Source organism: Rhinopithecus roxellana, chromosome 19, assembly GCF_007565055.1.
Source record: "Rhinopithecus roxellana isolate Shanxi Qingling chromosome 19, ASM756505v1, whole genome shotgun sequence".
Taxonomy (NCBI): Eukaryota; Metazoa; Chordata; class Mammalia; order Primates; family Cercopithecidae; genus Rhinopithecus; species Rhinopithecus roxellana.
The window spans coordinates 65,739,477-65,756,644 of NC_044567.1; the positions used below are offsets into that span (position 1 = coordinate 65,739,477).

Genomic DNA, 17,168 nt, shown 5'->3' on the forward strand with positions numbered 1-17,168 from the left:
TTCTCCTGCCTCAGCCTCCCGAGTAGCTGGGACTACAGGCGCCCGCCACCACGCCTGGCTAATTTTTTGTATACACACAGTTAAATTATTTTACTTAGTAAAATTTTCACACTTTGGGTTCCAAGAACTTAACAAAACTTCAACTTTGGAGAGAAGCAAAATTCCCTACCTAGCTCTAGAAGGCAGAATTTGGTAGAGGAGGGATCCCATTTCACCAGTTTCTTCCCCATGGGTAGTTTTCTGTATATGGGAAGGAATGGAGCTTAAAATTATGTGATGAAAATTTGACTTATGAGAATATCATTTCCCTAGATTAATACAGCAGTTTCTTGATTGAATAATTACGCTTTTTTTTTTTTTTTGAGATGGAGTCTTACTCTGTCACCCAGGCTGGAGTGCAATGGTGCAATCTGGGCTCACTGCGGCCTCCACCTCCCAGATTCACATGATTCTCCTGCCTCAGCCTCCCAAGTAGCTGGGACTACAGGCACGTGCCACCATACCTGGCTAATTTTTGTATTTTTTAGTAGGGATGGGGTTGCACCATATTGGACAGGCTGGTTTTGAACTCCTGACCTCATGATCTGCCCTCCTTGGCCTCCCAAAGTGCTGGGATTACAGGTGTGAGCCACCATGCCCAGCTGAATAATTATACTTTTAATTTTTGAGATCACCTTCCTAGGAACAAGTATACCTTTTTAGTACAGCCAACTTTTATTTTTCCATTGCCTCTAAGTTAAAAAATATTTGCATTATAATAGTTCACAGTGTTTCACAGTAAAGTAGTTTCAGTAATTTTCTACCATAAACAAGGCAGACTTTTAAAAACAAAAGAGTCTCTTAGAATCCATTCAAGCTGTCAGCATCATCCACACAGTAAAAGCAGCTGATTAGATCATAAATATATTTGTCAACCCTTGGAGCCTACTAGTGACACATACGTATTAGCTAGATACGTGGTGGCGTCAGAGAAGTGCTCAAGAAAGGCAGTCCATGTCCTTGTGAGGTGTAGCTATCTTTCACAATGAGAATAAGCCAGCTGTGTCTTTGTTTCCTGTGGATTTGTATCTTCTCCTGGAAGAGGTGAGAGCCTACATCATAGGCCCACACTGAGAGCAGGCTGTACCCCAGCCTGACCATTCCCACTCTTGACATCTGCTTGGCAGAGAAGATACCTGGAGATAATTTTGCGAAAAGTAGAGCGGAAGTCTCGGTTCCGGTAAGCATAGACAATGGGATTGACAACTGAATTGGCATGTGACAGAAGAATGGCCATGTTCATTGCCCACTTGGGCTTATTTTTACCCTGAGCAGGCTGGAAAAGAGTGACACAGTTAACAGCATGCACTGGTAGCCAGCACAGGGCAAAAATCCCCACAATCATGGCCAGTGACTTTGCTGCATGGATCTCCCGCTGGAGGGTAGTCCTCGAGTGGTCCATCAGCTCAGTGCGCTGAAGCTGCCTGCAGGCCACCATGAAGATCTTGACGTAGATCACCAGCATTATAAGCAGTGGGGGCAGAACACACCCAAAGAAATTGAAATACACCATGTAGCTCATGGGGACCACATTCTCAAAGAGACACTTCACGAGGCAGCAGCTTTCATTTGTGGTTCCATCCCAGGGTTCTGTGCAGTTGGTGGCACTGTCTTTACTGTTCCACCCCAGGAATGGAGTCAATCCGATGCCAAAGGCAAGGACCCAGAGGACAGCAATGACCCCTCTTGCTCGGGTCCCAGTGACCAAACTTTTATACCTGTTTAAAAGAACACCATCTGGTTATGGTCAGTTTATAGTGCTCTGCAACCACAATCCAAGACCCCACCTCCTCTTTATTTCCATGACCGTTTAACAACCTCTGAAGTTCACCTTCCAGGGCACTATGGCCTTTACCCTCAACACTAAAGACACGCAAGCAGGGATGAGCAGCTTTGCTCTAGCAAACTCAATGAGATCTTCATTCTTGACTTAGTAACTCCTTTCTGTTTAGTGACAGAGGATGGCCAATGACAAGAGGTGGAGAAACCTTAAGGGGGTACTGTAAGTCCTCACTTAACGTCCTCAGTAGGTTCTCGCAAACTGTGACCTAAAGTATATGTCATAGGAAGTTAACTCTTGTTTGTGTTGTCAAGTTTGGCCTAAAGCTGCCTCCTTACATATTTTAAATTCAGCCTAAAGGTTTCTCTGTACATCGTGGACTCTAACAAGTGGGGGTGTAAACAGACTAGCCTGCACTCATGCCAGTCCCCAATTTTTGACCAATCAGATTTGGCCAACTGTTCGAACCGTGTTCAAATAGGGTAAATGCCGAGCTATAACCAATCCAGCTGTTTCTGTACCTCACTTCCATTTTCTGTATGTCACTTTTCCTTTTTCTGTCCATCGCTTTCTTTTTCCTGTCCATCAATTATCTTCCACCACATGACTGCACTGGAGTCTCTGAGCCTACTCTGGCTCAGCAGGCTGCACAATCTGTGAATCATTCTTTGCTCAATTAAGCTCTTTTAAATTGAATTCGGCCGAAGTTTTTCTTTTGACAGTATCAACTGTGGTAAAACTGGCTTTGTTATACAGTGCATCATTTTGCTTCAAGTCACAGCTTCCAAGAACCGATCGACTTTCTATACTTCCTAATTACCCAGGTACCACCCTCTGAGTCTAGGTCTTCCATAAGGTATTGTTCTAGGTCAGCAGTCCCCAACCTTTCTGGCACCGGGGACCAGTTTCATGGAAGACAGTGTTTCCACAGACCAGGGGTGGGGGTGATGCATTAGATTCTCATAAGGAGCACACAACCGAGATCCCCTGCATGCCCAGTTCACAATATGGTTCAGCTCCTGTGAGAATCGAATGCTGCCGATCTGACAGGAGGCAGAGCTCAGGCGGTAATGCTTGCCTGCCTGCTCACCTTCTGCCGTGTGGCCCAGTTCCTAACAGGCCACGGACCAGTACTAGTCTGTGGCCCAGGGGTTGAGGAACCCTGTTCTAGGTGCTTGAGATACACCAGTGAACAGAGCACACAGAGATTCCTACTAAATTTTAAGACTCAAGAGTCTAGCGGGGGTAAACATAATAATAAACAAATACAAGTTAGTAAACAGTATGGAGATGTGTGTGGTATGAAAAATGAAAAAACAGAAAGATCAGGATGGGCAGGGCTGCAGTTTTAAAGAGGCCAACATCATGGATAAGGTGACACTTGAACAAAGGCCTGAGGCAGTAAGCACTGGAGTCAGCACCACCTGTGGCTCCAAGCAAGGATCTTTCTGGCTTCCCACAAACACCACAAGAGATTTACCTAGGACTATGGGCAGAATCATTTCTGAATACCTCTGCAGACTGCTGGAAAACAAGAGTCTGGCAATGCCCCTGTCTACTGAGAAATATTTGGGAAATAGCAAATATTAAAAATTTTTGGTCCTCTTTAAGCCATTAGATCAGGAGTTTGAGACCAGCCTGGGCAACATGGTGAAACTCCATCTCTACAAAAAAATACAAAACTTAGCCAGGCAGGGTGGTGTATATCTGTGGTTCCAGCTACTCGGGAGAATGAAGTGGGAGAGTCAGGATCACTTGTGCCCAGGAGGTTGAGGGTGCAGTGAGCTGTGATTGTGTCACTGCACTCCAGCCTGGGTAACACAGCAAGACCTAGTCTCAAAAAAACAAACAACAAAAAGATGCTAGAAACCACTGTTGGGGATACCAGTACAAAGGGACAAGGTCCTAGTCCTTAAGAGGTTGACCAGTATCCAGTTGAGGGCTAGGACATGTATCAGATAAGCAGGCTCTATGACAAGTGAGAATGAGAGCAGCCACCTCTGCCTAACAGGTGACCAAGAAAGGAAGTGACCTTCTAAGAGCAATATACCTAATATACTTTTTAGATATTTTGCTATAAACTAGTCTATCCATAGTTTATAGCAAAGGTATAAATTTTGTTAACAACTGGTCCATAATACATATGTAATGTATAAATGAACATAATGTATTAAGTAAATGAAATAAAAATCCTCTGTAATCTCTGGGAAAAAAACCGGGAAATAATTTGACTGACATTACCTGAAGACTTGCCTATTTATTTCCTTTACCTGCAGTGTAAGACGTACACTTCCCAGCATGGCCACAGAGCCCTCCAGCCTCAGCTCCACACGTCCAGTGTCTGCCATTGTTGACCAATGGCTCCCTCTGGCTCATGCTATTCTCAACATCAGACAAAGCATGTGTTGCTCTTATAAGGTCACTTCCTTTCTTTTTTTTTTTTTTTTTTTTTTTTTTTTGAGATGGAGTCTTGCTCTGTCACCCAGGCTGGAGTGCTGTGGCCAGATCTCAGCTCACTGCAAGCTCCGCCTCCCGGGTTCCCGCCATTCTCCTGCCTCAGCCTCCCGGGTAGCTGGGACTACAGGCGCCCGCCACCTCGCCCGGCTAGTTTTTTGTAGTTTTTTTTTTAGTAGAGACGGGGTTTCACCGTGTTAGCCAGGATGGTCTCGATCTCCTGACCTCGTGATCCGCCCGTCTCGGCCTCCCAAAGTGCTGGGATTACAGGCTTGAGCCACCGCGCCCGGCCCACTTCCTTTCTTGGTCACCTCTTAGGTAGAGGTGGCCACTCCCATTCTCCTGCCCCATAACTCACTTGTCATAGAGCTGGCTTATCTGATACCTGTGGTGTCCTTCAACTGGAATGTCAACCTCTTAAGGACTGGGACCTTGTCCCTTTGTATTGGTATCCTGAGGACCTAGCACAGTGCCTGGCACATAGTATGTTCTTAATATGGCCATTACAGGCCAGGCATGGTGGCTCATGCCTGTAATCCCAGTACTTCAGGAGGCCGAAGTGGGTGCATCACTTGAGGTCAGGCATTTGAGACCAGCCTGGCCAACATGGTGAAACCACGTCTCTCCTAAAAATACAAAAATTAGCTAGGCATGGTGGTGGGCACCTGTAATCCCAGCTACTCAGGTAGCTGAGGCAGGAGAATTGCCTGAACCTGGGAGGCAGAGGATGCGGTGAGCCGAGATCGCAACATTGCACTCCAACCTGGGCGACAGAGTAAGACTCCATCTCAAAAAAAAAAAAAAAAAAAAAAAAAAATGGCCATTACAAATACATTCATCATTTATTATCTGACTTTATTAAGCAGCTTTAAAGAAAGACTCCACTTACTAGGAATACTTGAAGTTGCAGCCTGGACAGGCAGAAGAACCAGTAGTTTGCTGAGGAAGTTAATTGAGGTCTTGCCTCATAATTTACAATGATCTCTAATCTTTTCTACTCCCTCTTAGCAACAGGCAGCTCAATCATGGGCCCCTGTACTACAGAGGACCTGCTGGGCTCAGTTTTTTCACTGAAATTGTCTTGGCCAGTGAATCCATCTGTTTCCCACCTCATTCAGGAATGTAAATTTCTTCCTTGAAAAAAGTTGTTCTTTGCCATTGCCTCACTGGAGGTGTGAACAACACAATTAGTCCCTGCAGCATAACAAGGAAGCCTCCCAAAGGCGGAGCACTAAGAATCACAGAACTTCAGGTCCATGAGGCAGCCCATGCAGCAGCCTGCCCTTACTCTTCCTTTGTTCACAGGACTAAGCTGTATCGAGTACAGCGGGTAACAGATCAGCTCTGGGGGATGAACTTATATCTGGGATAAGGAAATGATGGCACTTCCATTCTCACGATTGGTCTAGCAGATCCATGAAGTGGTTCTGGCCAATGAGACATACAAGGACATCTGCTAGGGGACCTCCAGGAAAGATTTTACTTCCTGATGAAGAGAGAGGGACCCACGAGGAGGGCTCTGCCCCATGCCCATCCTTTTCTGCTTTTGATGCTCTTGTGGAAGGGTGTGATGCCTAGAGCTGCAGCAGCCACACTGTGACCATGAGGGACAAGCCTGGAGACAAAGTTGATGGCAAAGCAGAAGACAACAATAGAGCTTGGATCCTTGATGACACCTTTGAACCACCTGACTAACCCTAGAACCATCATGGCTCCGTATTCTGGTTTCAAAAGATAATTAAATGTTTTGATTGCTGATAACACTGTGAGGTACTCTTTTAACGCAGCCAAACTGGAGAGGACTTTTATCTTTCTAGTCCAAGCTCTCTTATTTCACAAATAAGAAAAGAAAACAAAGAAAAGAAAAACAAAGCTAATACACAAACCAAAGACCAGAAGCTAAATCAGTACTCACAGGTCTGTGTTCCTTGCACTATGTCATGCTGCCTCTTTTTTTTTCCAAAGCAATATTATATTTGGCGTACCCTGTACATAGAGGCTCATTCATGGGAGTGGCTTCCTACGAGCGTTCAGAACAACAACTGGAATCCACCCCATCTGAACTTCTCATAACTGCTGGATCCTACACATGTGCAAAACTGTCATGCCTTGTCTTGGATAAGGTAAAAGCAGCTAATTCAATCAGTGGGGCAGCTGGTCACTGCCTTCTCTGTGAACCTCCATCACCACCACTCTCTTCCCTGTTGGTTCATTAGTTCATTTGAAGAGTTTTTCGTTTGTACCACACATTCTGCCAGGCACTGGAAACACAATCACTGCCCTCGTGGAACATAAGCTAATGGGAAAGACATAAAATAAGTAAACATATAAATCTGAAACTATGAATTGGGATGGGTTCTGCCATACCAAAAAGAATTGGATGCGCCGATAAGAGAAAAATGGAGGCCTTGGATACAGGATGTCAGGAAGGCCTTTCAGGCAGAAAGCTAAAGGTTGAGGAGTGAGAAATTTGAAAAGCAGAACATTCCAGGCAGAGAGAACAGCATGCACTAATAAGGCTTTCATGCAGGAAAATGAGCCCAAGATGAGGCAGGGGCCAGTTCATAGACACCAGGACCCATGGAAGCCTTAAGCAGGGATGGTACTGATTTATGTTGTAAAAAGGTCACCTGGCCAGAGTACGGAGACTGAATTTTAGGGGAGCCAGAAGAAAAGCAGAGAGATCAGCTAGGAAACTATTTCGGTAGTTGGCTCGAGAAAACGTCGGCTTGGGCCAGGGTGACGGCAAATATGATGGAAATGGATATACGCTATGGAGGCAAAACCAACAGGTCTTGAAGATCAATGGGTGCAGGAAGATGAAGACTGGAGGATGATTCCTTAGGGTTTTCCCCTTATGCGTTTGCATTTCCTGAAAGAGAGGATTAAAGGAAGAGTGGGATAAAGATCAAGAGAATGGTGGATGTGCTCGTACTGCTGAAAATGATCAGTAGTGAAGATGCAGGAAAAAGGGACAGATTATTATCATTATTTTATTTTATTTTTAATTATTTTTTTTTTTTGAGATGGAGTCTTGCACTGTCGCCAGAGCTGCAGTGCAATGGCGTGTCTTGGCTCACTGCAACCTCCGCCTCCTGGGTTCAAGCGATTCTCCTGCCTCAGCCTCCTGAGTAGCTGGGACTACAGGCGCCCGCCACTACGCCTGGCAAATTTTTTTTTTTTTTTTTTTTTTTTTTTGTATTTTTAGTAGAGACAGTGTTTCACTGTGTTAGCCAGGATGGTCTCTATCTCCTGACCTCGTGATCCGCCCGCCTCAGCCTACCAAAGTGCTGGGATTACAGGCGTGAGCCACTGTGCCTGGCCAAAGGGACAGATGATTAAAGGAGATAAGAATGGGAGGAGGTGAAGGATGCAGGGTCCAGGGCACGTGGGGAAGACACTTCCTCAGCTGTAGTGGAAGGAAGGACAAGAACAGCACCAGTACACGGAGTGGGACAGTTGAGTCGTGAGAAGATGGGCCAGAATCTCCTTCAAGAACTGCTGTTACCTCAGAGAAGGATGGAGAAAGTCATCAGTTGAGGTAGGGGAGGAACCACATGACCAAACCCCAAGTTTTGTTGACAGATGCCTGCAGACCCTCCCCCAGGTGTCCGGACGGCTGGCACGGCTACCACCGCCTACACACCCGCTCTTTGGGCAGATCTGGGCTGTGGACCTCTCACATCTCATCAAACTACGCCTCCTAAGGTGAGAGCTGCTATCTTCAGTTTACAGATGTGGAAGCCACAAGGCTCAGAAGGGCTACCTCATGTGCCTGCTGCTGCTAAACTGCAGTCAGGACACAGACCTCATCTAATCTGATTCCAATTTCGCCCCAAACGGCCGTTTTCCTGCATAGCAATCTACAGCTCTTCCATGTTCATCTCACAAATTCCAGCTCCCTCCTCCGCCTGACCACACAGCCGTAAGTCAGCGGCTTGAAGACTTGAAGGAAGGGGTTTCTGCCACCCTCCTGGGAGGCAGTCCTCAAGGACAGCAAAAAGAGGCGTGCTGGAGGACATAACCAGACCCCTCAGCACAACCTCTGTAGGAAGCGGAGTGTTCTCTGCGATGTTACGGTATGTGTGTACAGTCACCTCGAAGTATGTACACACGGGGTTGGTTGCAGGACCCCCACGTATGCCAAAGTCCTCACATACTTAGGTTCCGCAGTTAGCAGCCCTCCGTATACGTGGGTTTCACATCCCAGGAATACTGCATTTTCAGTCACGTTTGGTTGAAAAAATCCAGTACAAGTGGACCTGTGTAGTTCAAACCTGTGCCGTTCAAGGGTCAGCTGTGTTGGCTTTGGTCCGCAGTTCCTGGCACATAACTCCCATAGCCCTTGTTACTTCTCCCCAGACAGGCCATGATAACTAAAAATATATCTTCCTCTGTCTTTCTGTCTTGGAGCTGTCCATAAAGAAATTCTCTGACCTACCTTGTTTGATTGTGACTCATAAGACCCGCATTTCAGAGGGGGTCCTGCCCCTCCCCTAGAAGAAGCCGCACAGGCCAAGAAGCATCAGAACAGATAGGTTTTGCTGAGTTTCCCCATTCAGCCTGTCAGTCTGAGATCATGCCCTTTTCATCCACTCACATTTCCACCTGGTTGTCCATGCTTGAGTCATGTCTATCCAATGAAGAATCCAAAAAAGGGCTACGAGGAAATGGTACGGAGAGCTTCAGGACAGCCAAACACATGGAGGTTCCTGAAGGGTGGTGCACCCAAGGAGGGCATGGAAACGCCACGCTCCTCCTCACACCTCACCTTCTGTATCTCTTCATCTATGTCCTTTGTAGTATCATTAAAAACATTTTTTTTATATATTTTTTTGAGACAGAATCTCGCTCTGCACTCCCAGGCTGGAGTGCAGTGGTACAGCTGAGGAAGTGTCCTTCCCCACGTGCACTGGACCCTGCATCCTCCACCTCCTCCCATTCTTACCTTCTTTAATAATCTGTCCCTTTGGCTGGGTGTGTTGGCCAGCACTTTGGGAGGCCGAGGTAGGTGGATCACCTGAAGTCAGTAGTTCGAGACCAGCCTGGCCAACGTGGTGAAGCCCCGTCTCCACTAAAAATACAAAAATTAGCCGAGTATGCTGGCGCATGCCTGTGATCACAGCTACTCATGAGGCTGAAGCAGGAGAATTACTTGAACCCAGGAGGCAGGGGTTGCAGTGAACTGAGATTGCACCATGGCACTCCAGCCTGGGCGACAGAGCAAGACTCCATCTCAAAAAAAAAAAAAAAAAAAAAAAAAAAAAAGGCAAGCAGGTGTCCCCGCACTGGGCAGGACACTGGAAGGAACGCCTGGGGACTCTGGCATCTCAGGAGGGCTCTGGTAACTGCCTGCCATCCTGCCATGTCCTCTCCTTTCCCACTTCCTGCTGGGCCTCTGTCCTCTCCCCAGGCCTCTCTCCCTCCCCGGCCCCACCCCTTGCTGCAGACTCTGCCTCCCTCCCTGCACTCCAAACACCCTCAGGTCTGCATGCGCATGTCCATCTTCCCAAAACATTCCTGAAGAGCATGGGCCACGTCCTTCCGTTCACCAGCCCGTGGCAGTCACTGCTCTGCTGCAGAGGTCACTGAGCATTGCAGTGAGGCCAGGGAAGCAGGACAGCCGCCCCAAGTGTAGGAGAGTGGATAACAGGCGACTGAAAAGTGAATACAGGAAACACAGGCACCTTTATTATTCTAAACAAGGCAGAAACAATCCCAGCCTTTGCAGACCCACACAAAACGGGGGTTCTGGGAAAGTCCACACTCCGGGAAATGACTATGCCCCACCACTGTGTACGAAGCTGTGCTCTGATCCATCCATTCGTCTTATAAGGAGTTCATTAGCTAAGGAGATTGATAGAAAAACAGTCACATGGAGGGAATCAACAAAAGGAAACAGCGTGAACACTGAGGTTACATAAGGAAACGGGGAACCGCCAAGGCCTGCATAACAAGCGCTGGCCTATTTCTGGAGCAGGGTCTCCTCCTGCTGGCTCTGTGGCCCTCAGCTCAAACCAGGCTTAGAAATCAATTCCTAGTTCTCAAGGTGCTCCTAGTATAGATCAAGGGCAGCTACCTGGGGAATGACATTGAGCCTGGCCAGTCCAGCCACAGGCTGGATGAAGCCTGAGCTTCCCATCAGAAACACTGGCCCCAGAACCCGCCTCCAAGTTGCTGCTGAGGCTTTTAACATAAGACGGAATGTGTGCAAAGCACTTTATAAACGCAGATGGCTAAGTAAATGCACACAGAGTTCTACTGTCGCTTCTTAAAAGTGTTTCCTGTTTGTTTTAGGGACGTTTCTTCCCTTTATAGTCTATCTAGCTCACAAGTTTTAAATTCCTCTGAAATACATACATTTCTGCTATAAAGCAATATATGCATTCTTAGAAAACCTCACGTTATCTTATTGCACATAATTAACAGGACTTCTGTGAAACATGGGGCTAGAGCAGACAACTCAAACCTACAAAACGTTGTCACTAGAGCACTAACAAAATCTTTTGGGCCACCCAGGCAGGCAGCTCAGTGGGGCGAGAGGCTGCCACCGTGAGTATTAAAACTGCATCAAAAGAGTCAAATAGAAAGCCTGGCAAACTTTAATTAGAGCAAGGCTGACAGGTGCCAAGACAGTGCAGACGAAAAAGGAGTTCTAGGCCGAGGCGGGCGGATCATGAGGTCAGGAGATCGAGACCATCCTGGCTAACGTGGTGAAACCCCGTCTCTACTAAAAATACAAAAAATTAGCCGGGCGTGGTGGCTGGCGCCTGTAGTCCCAGCTTCTCAGGAGGCTGAGGCAGGAGAATGGAGTGAACCTGGAAGGCGGAGCTTGCGGTGAGCTGAGATCCGGCCACTGCACTCCAGCCCGGGTGACAGAGCAAGACTCCATCTCAAAAAAAAAAAAAAAAAGGAGAAAGGAGTTCTGAGCCAGGAGGCTGTTACTAAGTGGGGCCTGGAGGCAGTGTAGCCTGCCACGGCCAAGACCCCAACAGGCTAGGATGTGGCTTTCTACAGGAGTGCCAGCTGCAGGCACTGGTTTTTTCTTGTTCCCAGGAGCCCACAAGGCTGACTGCGGCAGAGCAGTCAAAGGGCTTTTTCCTTTCCTGCTGAAGACGGTCATTCTCCTCTCCCTATTCCATCTCCTTTGCCTAGGCAAAATCACAGGTGAACCAAAGCAGTGTCTCCATTACACCAACATCCTTCCCCTGCTCACCTGCCACGCATTAATTAATTCACAGTACAGAAGTTCACATGGAAGCAGAGTAGCTTATCTGCCCCTGAGCTCTCAGGGCAGCTCATGACCGCCCAGAGCACCTCTTCCGTGTACCTACCACACGACTGCATTTTCTGTCTCTTTCCACTGAAGGATGAGCTCCTCCATGGAACAGACTCACAGCTGTATCCAAAACACCTAACACTGCCTGGCAAGCAAATGGTGAGAGAAAGCCTGAGTTTATAAGAAGGGAACAGAGGCCGGGCGCGGTGGCTCAAGCCTATAATCCCAGCACTTTGGGAGGCCGAGACGGGCGGATCACGAGGTCAGGAGATCGAGACCATCCTGGCTAACACAGTGAAACCCCGTCTCTACTAAAAAAATACAAAAAACTAGCCGGGCGTGGTGGCGGGCGCCTGTAGTCCCAGCTACTCGGGAGGCTGAGGCAGGAGAATGGCGTAAACCCGGGAGGCGGAGCTTGCAGTGAGCTGAGATCCGGCCACTGCACTCCAGCCTAGGCGACAGAGTGAGACTCCGTCTCAAAAAAAAAAAAAAAAAGGGGAACAGAACCCCGCCTTCTTAATCAAAGAAATGTGTGGAACACCCACTTTTGGGACTTGGGAGTTCTAAATAAAGCAAAGTATCAAGTGCGTGAACACGGTTTTAGCTTCAGCTTACAAACCACTAGAGGCTATCTATATAAGAGGGGATATTGTTATGATGAGCCTCTGAGCAGCCTCCCATTTTTCAGATCTCCCATGGAACCAAACTATAAAACTTTTTCTGTTTGTTTGTTTGTTTGTTTTTGAGATGGAGTCTCACTCTGTCGCCCAGGCTGGAGTGCATCTGGGCTCACTGCAAGCTCCGCCTCCTGGGTTCACGCCATTCTCCAGCCTCAGCCTCCTGAGTAGCTGGGACTACAGGCACCCGCCGCCATGCCAGCTAATCTTTTGTATTTTTAGTAGAGACGGGGTTTCACCGTGTTAACCAGGATGGTCTCAATCTCCTGACCTCGTGATTCGCCCATCTTGGCCTCCCAAAGTGCTGGGATTACAGACGTGAGCCACTGCTGCCGGCCACATTTTTTTTTTTTTAATGTTCATCCATTTTTCAGATTTCCTATGGTACCAAACTATAAAAGGTTTTCTTTTTTGTTTTGTTTTTTTTTTAAATATTCAAGAACAGAAAAATAAATAGAAATTTTAATAGCACTATAAGGCCGGGCACAGTGGCTCAAGCCTGTAATCCCAGCACTTTGGGAGGCCGAGACGGGCGGATCACGAGGTCAGGAGATCAAGACCATCCTGGCTAACACGGTGAAAATACAAAAAAAAAAAAAAAAAAAAACTAGCCAGGCGAGGTGGCGGGCGCCTGTAGTCCCAGCTACTCGGGAGGGTAAGGCAGGAGAATGGCGTAAACCCGGGAGGCAGAGCTTGCAGTGAGCTGAGATCCGGCCACTGCACTGCAGCCTGGGCGACAGAGCGAGACTCCAGTCTCAAAAAAAAAAAAAAAAAAATAGCACTATAACAATTAAAAAAGTAGAATTCACCTTTTTTGTTTTGTTTTTTTTTTGAGACGGAGTCTTGCTTTTGTCGCCCAGACTAGAATGAAAGTGCAGTGTCATGATCTCAGCTCACTGCAACCTCCGCCTCGCAGGTTCAAGCGATTCTCCTGCCTCAGCCTCCTGAGTAGCTGGGATTACAGGTGCCTGCCACCACGCCTAGCTAATTTTTTTGTATTTTTAGTAGAGACAGGGTTTCACCATGCTGGCCAGGCTGGTCTTAAACTCCTGACCTCAGGTGATCCCCCCGCCTCACCCTACCAAAGTGCTGGTATTACAGGTGTGAGCCACCGCACCCAGCCTAAAACTCATCATTTTAAACCTTCCCACAAAGAAAACTTTAGGCCCAGATGACTTCGCTAATTAATTCTACCAAACATTTAAAGAACAAATAAAATCATTCTTATACAAAAAAGAAAAAAGAAAAAAAAAGTAGATACTATTCGATTTTACTTATACAAAGTTCAGGTCTAGGAACGGGAAGCAGGCTTCTCTGCCATCTGTGTCCTGAGAGCAAACCACCTTGTCTCTGCAGACAGTCATAGCTGTAGCCAGGACGTGAGTCTGAGGAAAGGAAAGCATGTGCCTGCCCACTGGATAGCCAGGTTTGGTCACCAGAGGTTACTTTTAGGCTGAGTCTTCCCAGGAGGCCCTGGCCCTGGGCTGCTCTGGCTCCTGCGGGGTTCTTGTCTACTCCAGCCAAGTTCAGACATGTCTGAATTCCAGTGGGGGACCTGGCTGGGCCTGAGCTGAGCCCACCTGCCTTATGTGAAGGTGGCTGGGAGAGATGCCATTTGTCCTTCACAGTCACCTAAGAACAACAGATGAGCAATGCAGGTCGCGGTCAAGAAAGGTGGCAGCACTCCCAACCAGCTTCCTATGGCAAGAAGAGGCAATCCAAGGTGATCCACCAGTGATTCAACCAGTTGAGGTAAGGGTAGGGGCTAGAACCAGGTCTCCCACAGTTCCCCTTTGGGACTGGTGATTCTCATGCACTGTTTTCATGGATCACATGGGACACAGAGACAGCCCAAAGCTGCTGGGCTCCAGACTCTGATCTCCTTCCCATAAAATAAGCAGCCCCTGAGACAAAGGGCTCCTGCCTGGAACCAGACCAAAAGAGAACAGGAAAATCTGTCCTCTGCCCCAAAAGTGCCCTCCCATGGCTGGGGTCACGGAACACTGCCTCAGATGTGACATTAACTGTCAAAAGCATCAGCCACCATAAACACAAGCTGCCAGTGAGAGGAGGACATGAGAAGGCACTTGATTGATGTGGTGTCTGCCAGGTTTCTCCATCATAACTTTCCCATTTTAATTAGTAGGTATCTTGTGGTACGTGTCTGGGGACTGTAAGTATCTTACTCTTCATCAAACTCTCACCTATGAGTTTTAGCACCTACTGATGATTCTTGCCTGAATCAGTTCTTACTATGGCAGTCGCGAAATGGTGATTTGCTTAACTCATTCCTTCTCATTAATTAGACGGCATTCTATTGTAAGCAAGAGTTCTTGTAATTCACTATTTTTTTTAAGGAAAAAAACCTCCTACCTCTGTTTATTGCTAGGGCCCAGAAAAAATGATACTCCAGTAGCACTGAGCAAATCTACCCAAATCTTGGTTTCTATATGCAATTCTCCACTAAAAGGAACCAAGGCTCTTTGGAAAACGGCTAGTACTCAAACTGGAAACTATAACGTGAGCCTGGAATACCTTTCCATGCCAAAATATAAGAAAGTGCTCAAAAACAATGGGAACACTCAAACAGAAGTGGCCTTGTAGGCCCTCTGTCACTGGCTGAACTTGGGCATCAAAATAAATAACAGGGGCCAGGCACGGTGGCTCAGACCTGTAATCCCAGCACTTTGGGAGGCCGAGGCGGGTGGATTGCCTGAGGTCAGAAGTCCGAGACCAGCCTGGCCAACAGAGTGAAACCCTGTCTCTACTAAAAATACAAAACTTAGCCGGGCATGGTGGCAGACACCTGTACTCCCAGCTACTCAGGAGGCTGAAGCCAGAAAATCTCTTGAACCCTGGAGGCAGAGGTTGCGGTGAGCTGAGATCGTGCCATTGCACTCCAGCCTGGATGACAAGCGTGTAACTCTCTCAAAAAAATTAAAAAAATAAAATAAAATAAGTAAATAAATAACAGGAATGGATTATAACTCATTTAATGAAAATAAAATTCCGTAAGTCCATACTGACATTAATAAAATAAGGAAGGGCAAGGAGAAGCTAAAGCTTGTCTTTACAGAAGAATGCAAACTGATAAATGTGGAAGGAATGAGGAAAAAAAGAAAATTACCAATTTTTGTTTTGTTTTGTTTTGTTTTGTTTTGAGACACAGTCTCGCTCTATTGCCCAGGCTGGAGTGCAGTGGTGCGATCTCGGCTCACTGCAACCTCTGCCTCCCGGAACAATTCTCCTGCCTCAGCCTTCTGAGTAGCTGGGATTTCAGGTGCCCACCACCATGCTCAGCTAATTTTTGTATTTTTAGTAGAGACAGGGTTTCACCATGTTAGGCAGGATGGTCTTGAACTCCTGACCTTAAGTGATCCACCCGCCTTGGCCTCCCAAAGTGCTGGGATTACAGGCATGAGCCACTGCATCCGGCCTGAAAATTACCATTTTCTAATCACCGTGGTTGCTGTGATTTGAATGTGTCCCCTGAAGTTCATGTGTTAGAAACTTAATCTCCAATGCAACAGTGCTGAGAGGTGTGACCTTTAAGAGGCGATCAGGTCATGAGGGCCCTGGCCTCAGGAATGAATTAATGTCACTATCATGGGAGTGGGTTCGTTATCTTGAGAGTGGGTCTATTATAAACGCAAGTGCAGCCCTCTCTTGCTTGCTCATTCTCTCACCTCTCTTACCCTCTCACTTTCTGCCATGGGATGATGCAGCAAGAAGGCCCTCGCCAGATGCTGGCACCTTAATATCAGGCTTCCCAGCCTTCATAACTGTGAGAATATATTTGTTTTCATTATAAATTACGCAGTCTGTGGTATTCTGGACTAAGAATGGACTAAGACGACAGTAATAACTCATTCAGGCAAGAATCATCAATGGGGAAAACATACCCTTACAGTGAAGAACCCTGGCAGACACAACCTTCACCATGTGATCAGATTTATACCAACAACGGGAGACACAGACATTGTGTCCTTCTTATTTGATGGACCGACTGAGGATGCAACATCACTCATGTAGACAGTATTGCCACCAAAAAGGTTTAACCTGAATGTAACCATTAGGAAACAACCAAACTCAACTTGAGGAACATTTGGCAAAATCACCTGAACTCAACAATGTTAATTTTTTTTTTTTTTTTTTCCGAGAAAAGGTCTCACTCTGTTGCCCAGGCTGAAGTGCAGTGGTACACTCATTATTATATTAGGGTGATGCAAAACTAATAGCTACTTTTGCCTTTTTTTTTTTTTTTTTTAGATGAAGTCTCACTCTGTCACCCAGGATGGAGTGCAGTGGCACAATCTCCGCTCACTGCAAGCTCCATCTCCCAGGTTCACACCATTCTCCTGCCTCAGCCTCCTGAGTAGCTGGGACTACAGTCACCCCGGCTAATTTTTTGTATTTTTAGTAGAGACGGGGTTTCACTGTGTTAGCCAGGATGGTCTTGATCTCCTGACCTCGTGAATCGCCCGCCTCAGCCTCCCAAAGTGCTGGGATTACAGGCGTGAGCCACCGCGCCTGGCCAGTTTGTGCCTTTTTTTTAATGGCAAAACCACAATTACTTTTGCACCAATCTAATAGCTCACTGTAACCTTGAACTCCTGGGCTCAACCAATCCTCCCACCTCAGCCTCCTGAATAGTTAGGACTACAGGCATGCGCCACCACACTTGACTAATTTTCTTATTTTTCATAGAGATGGAGCCTCGCTGTGTTGCCCAGGCTAGTCTTGAACTTCTGGCCTCAAATCATCCTACTGCTCGGCCTCCCATTACAGGTGTGAGCCACCACGCCTGGATGAAAATATTAATGTCTTGAAAGACTAAAACAAACAAACAGAACACTGAGGAACTCTTTCAGATTAAAGGAACATATTAAATGCAAGCATGACCTTTTTTTTTTTTTTGAGACGGAGTTTCGCTGTGTCG

The 17,168-nt window shown here is 46.9% G+C and overlaps 1 protein-coding gene across 1 annotated transcript in view; it reads right to left on the minus strand.

The window, feature by feature from the left end:
* Window positions 1–691: 691 nt before the first annotated feature.
* The window catches only part of ADORA2B (adenosine A2b receptor), a 31,870-nt gene continuing 15,393 nt past the window's right edge, over window positions 692–17,168 (minus strand). The window contains exon 2 of the mRNA XM_010387755.2: window positions 692–1,757. Within this exon, the coding sequence (XP_010386057.2) occupies window positions 1,097–1,757 (661 nt within the window). The 3' untranslated portion in view covers window positions 692–1,096. The remainder of the gene's footprint in view (window positions 1,758–17,168) is intronic.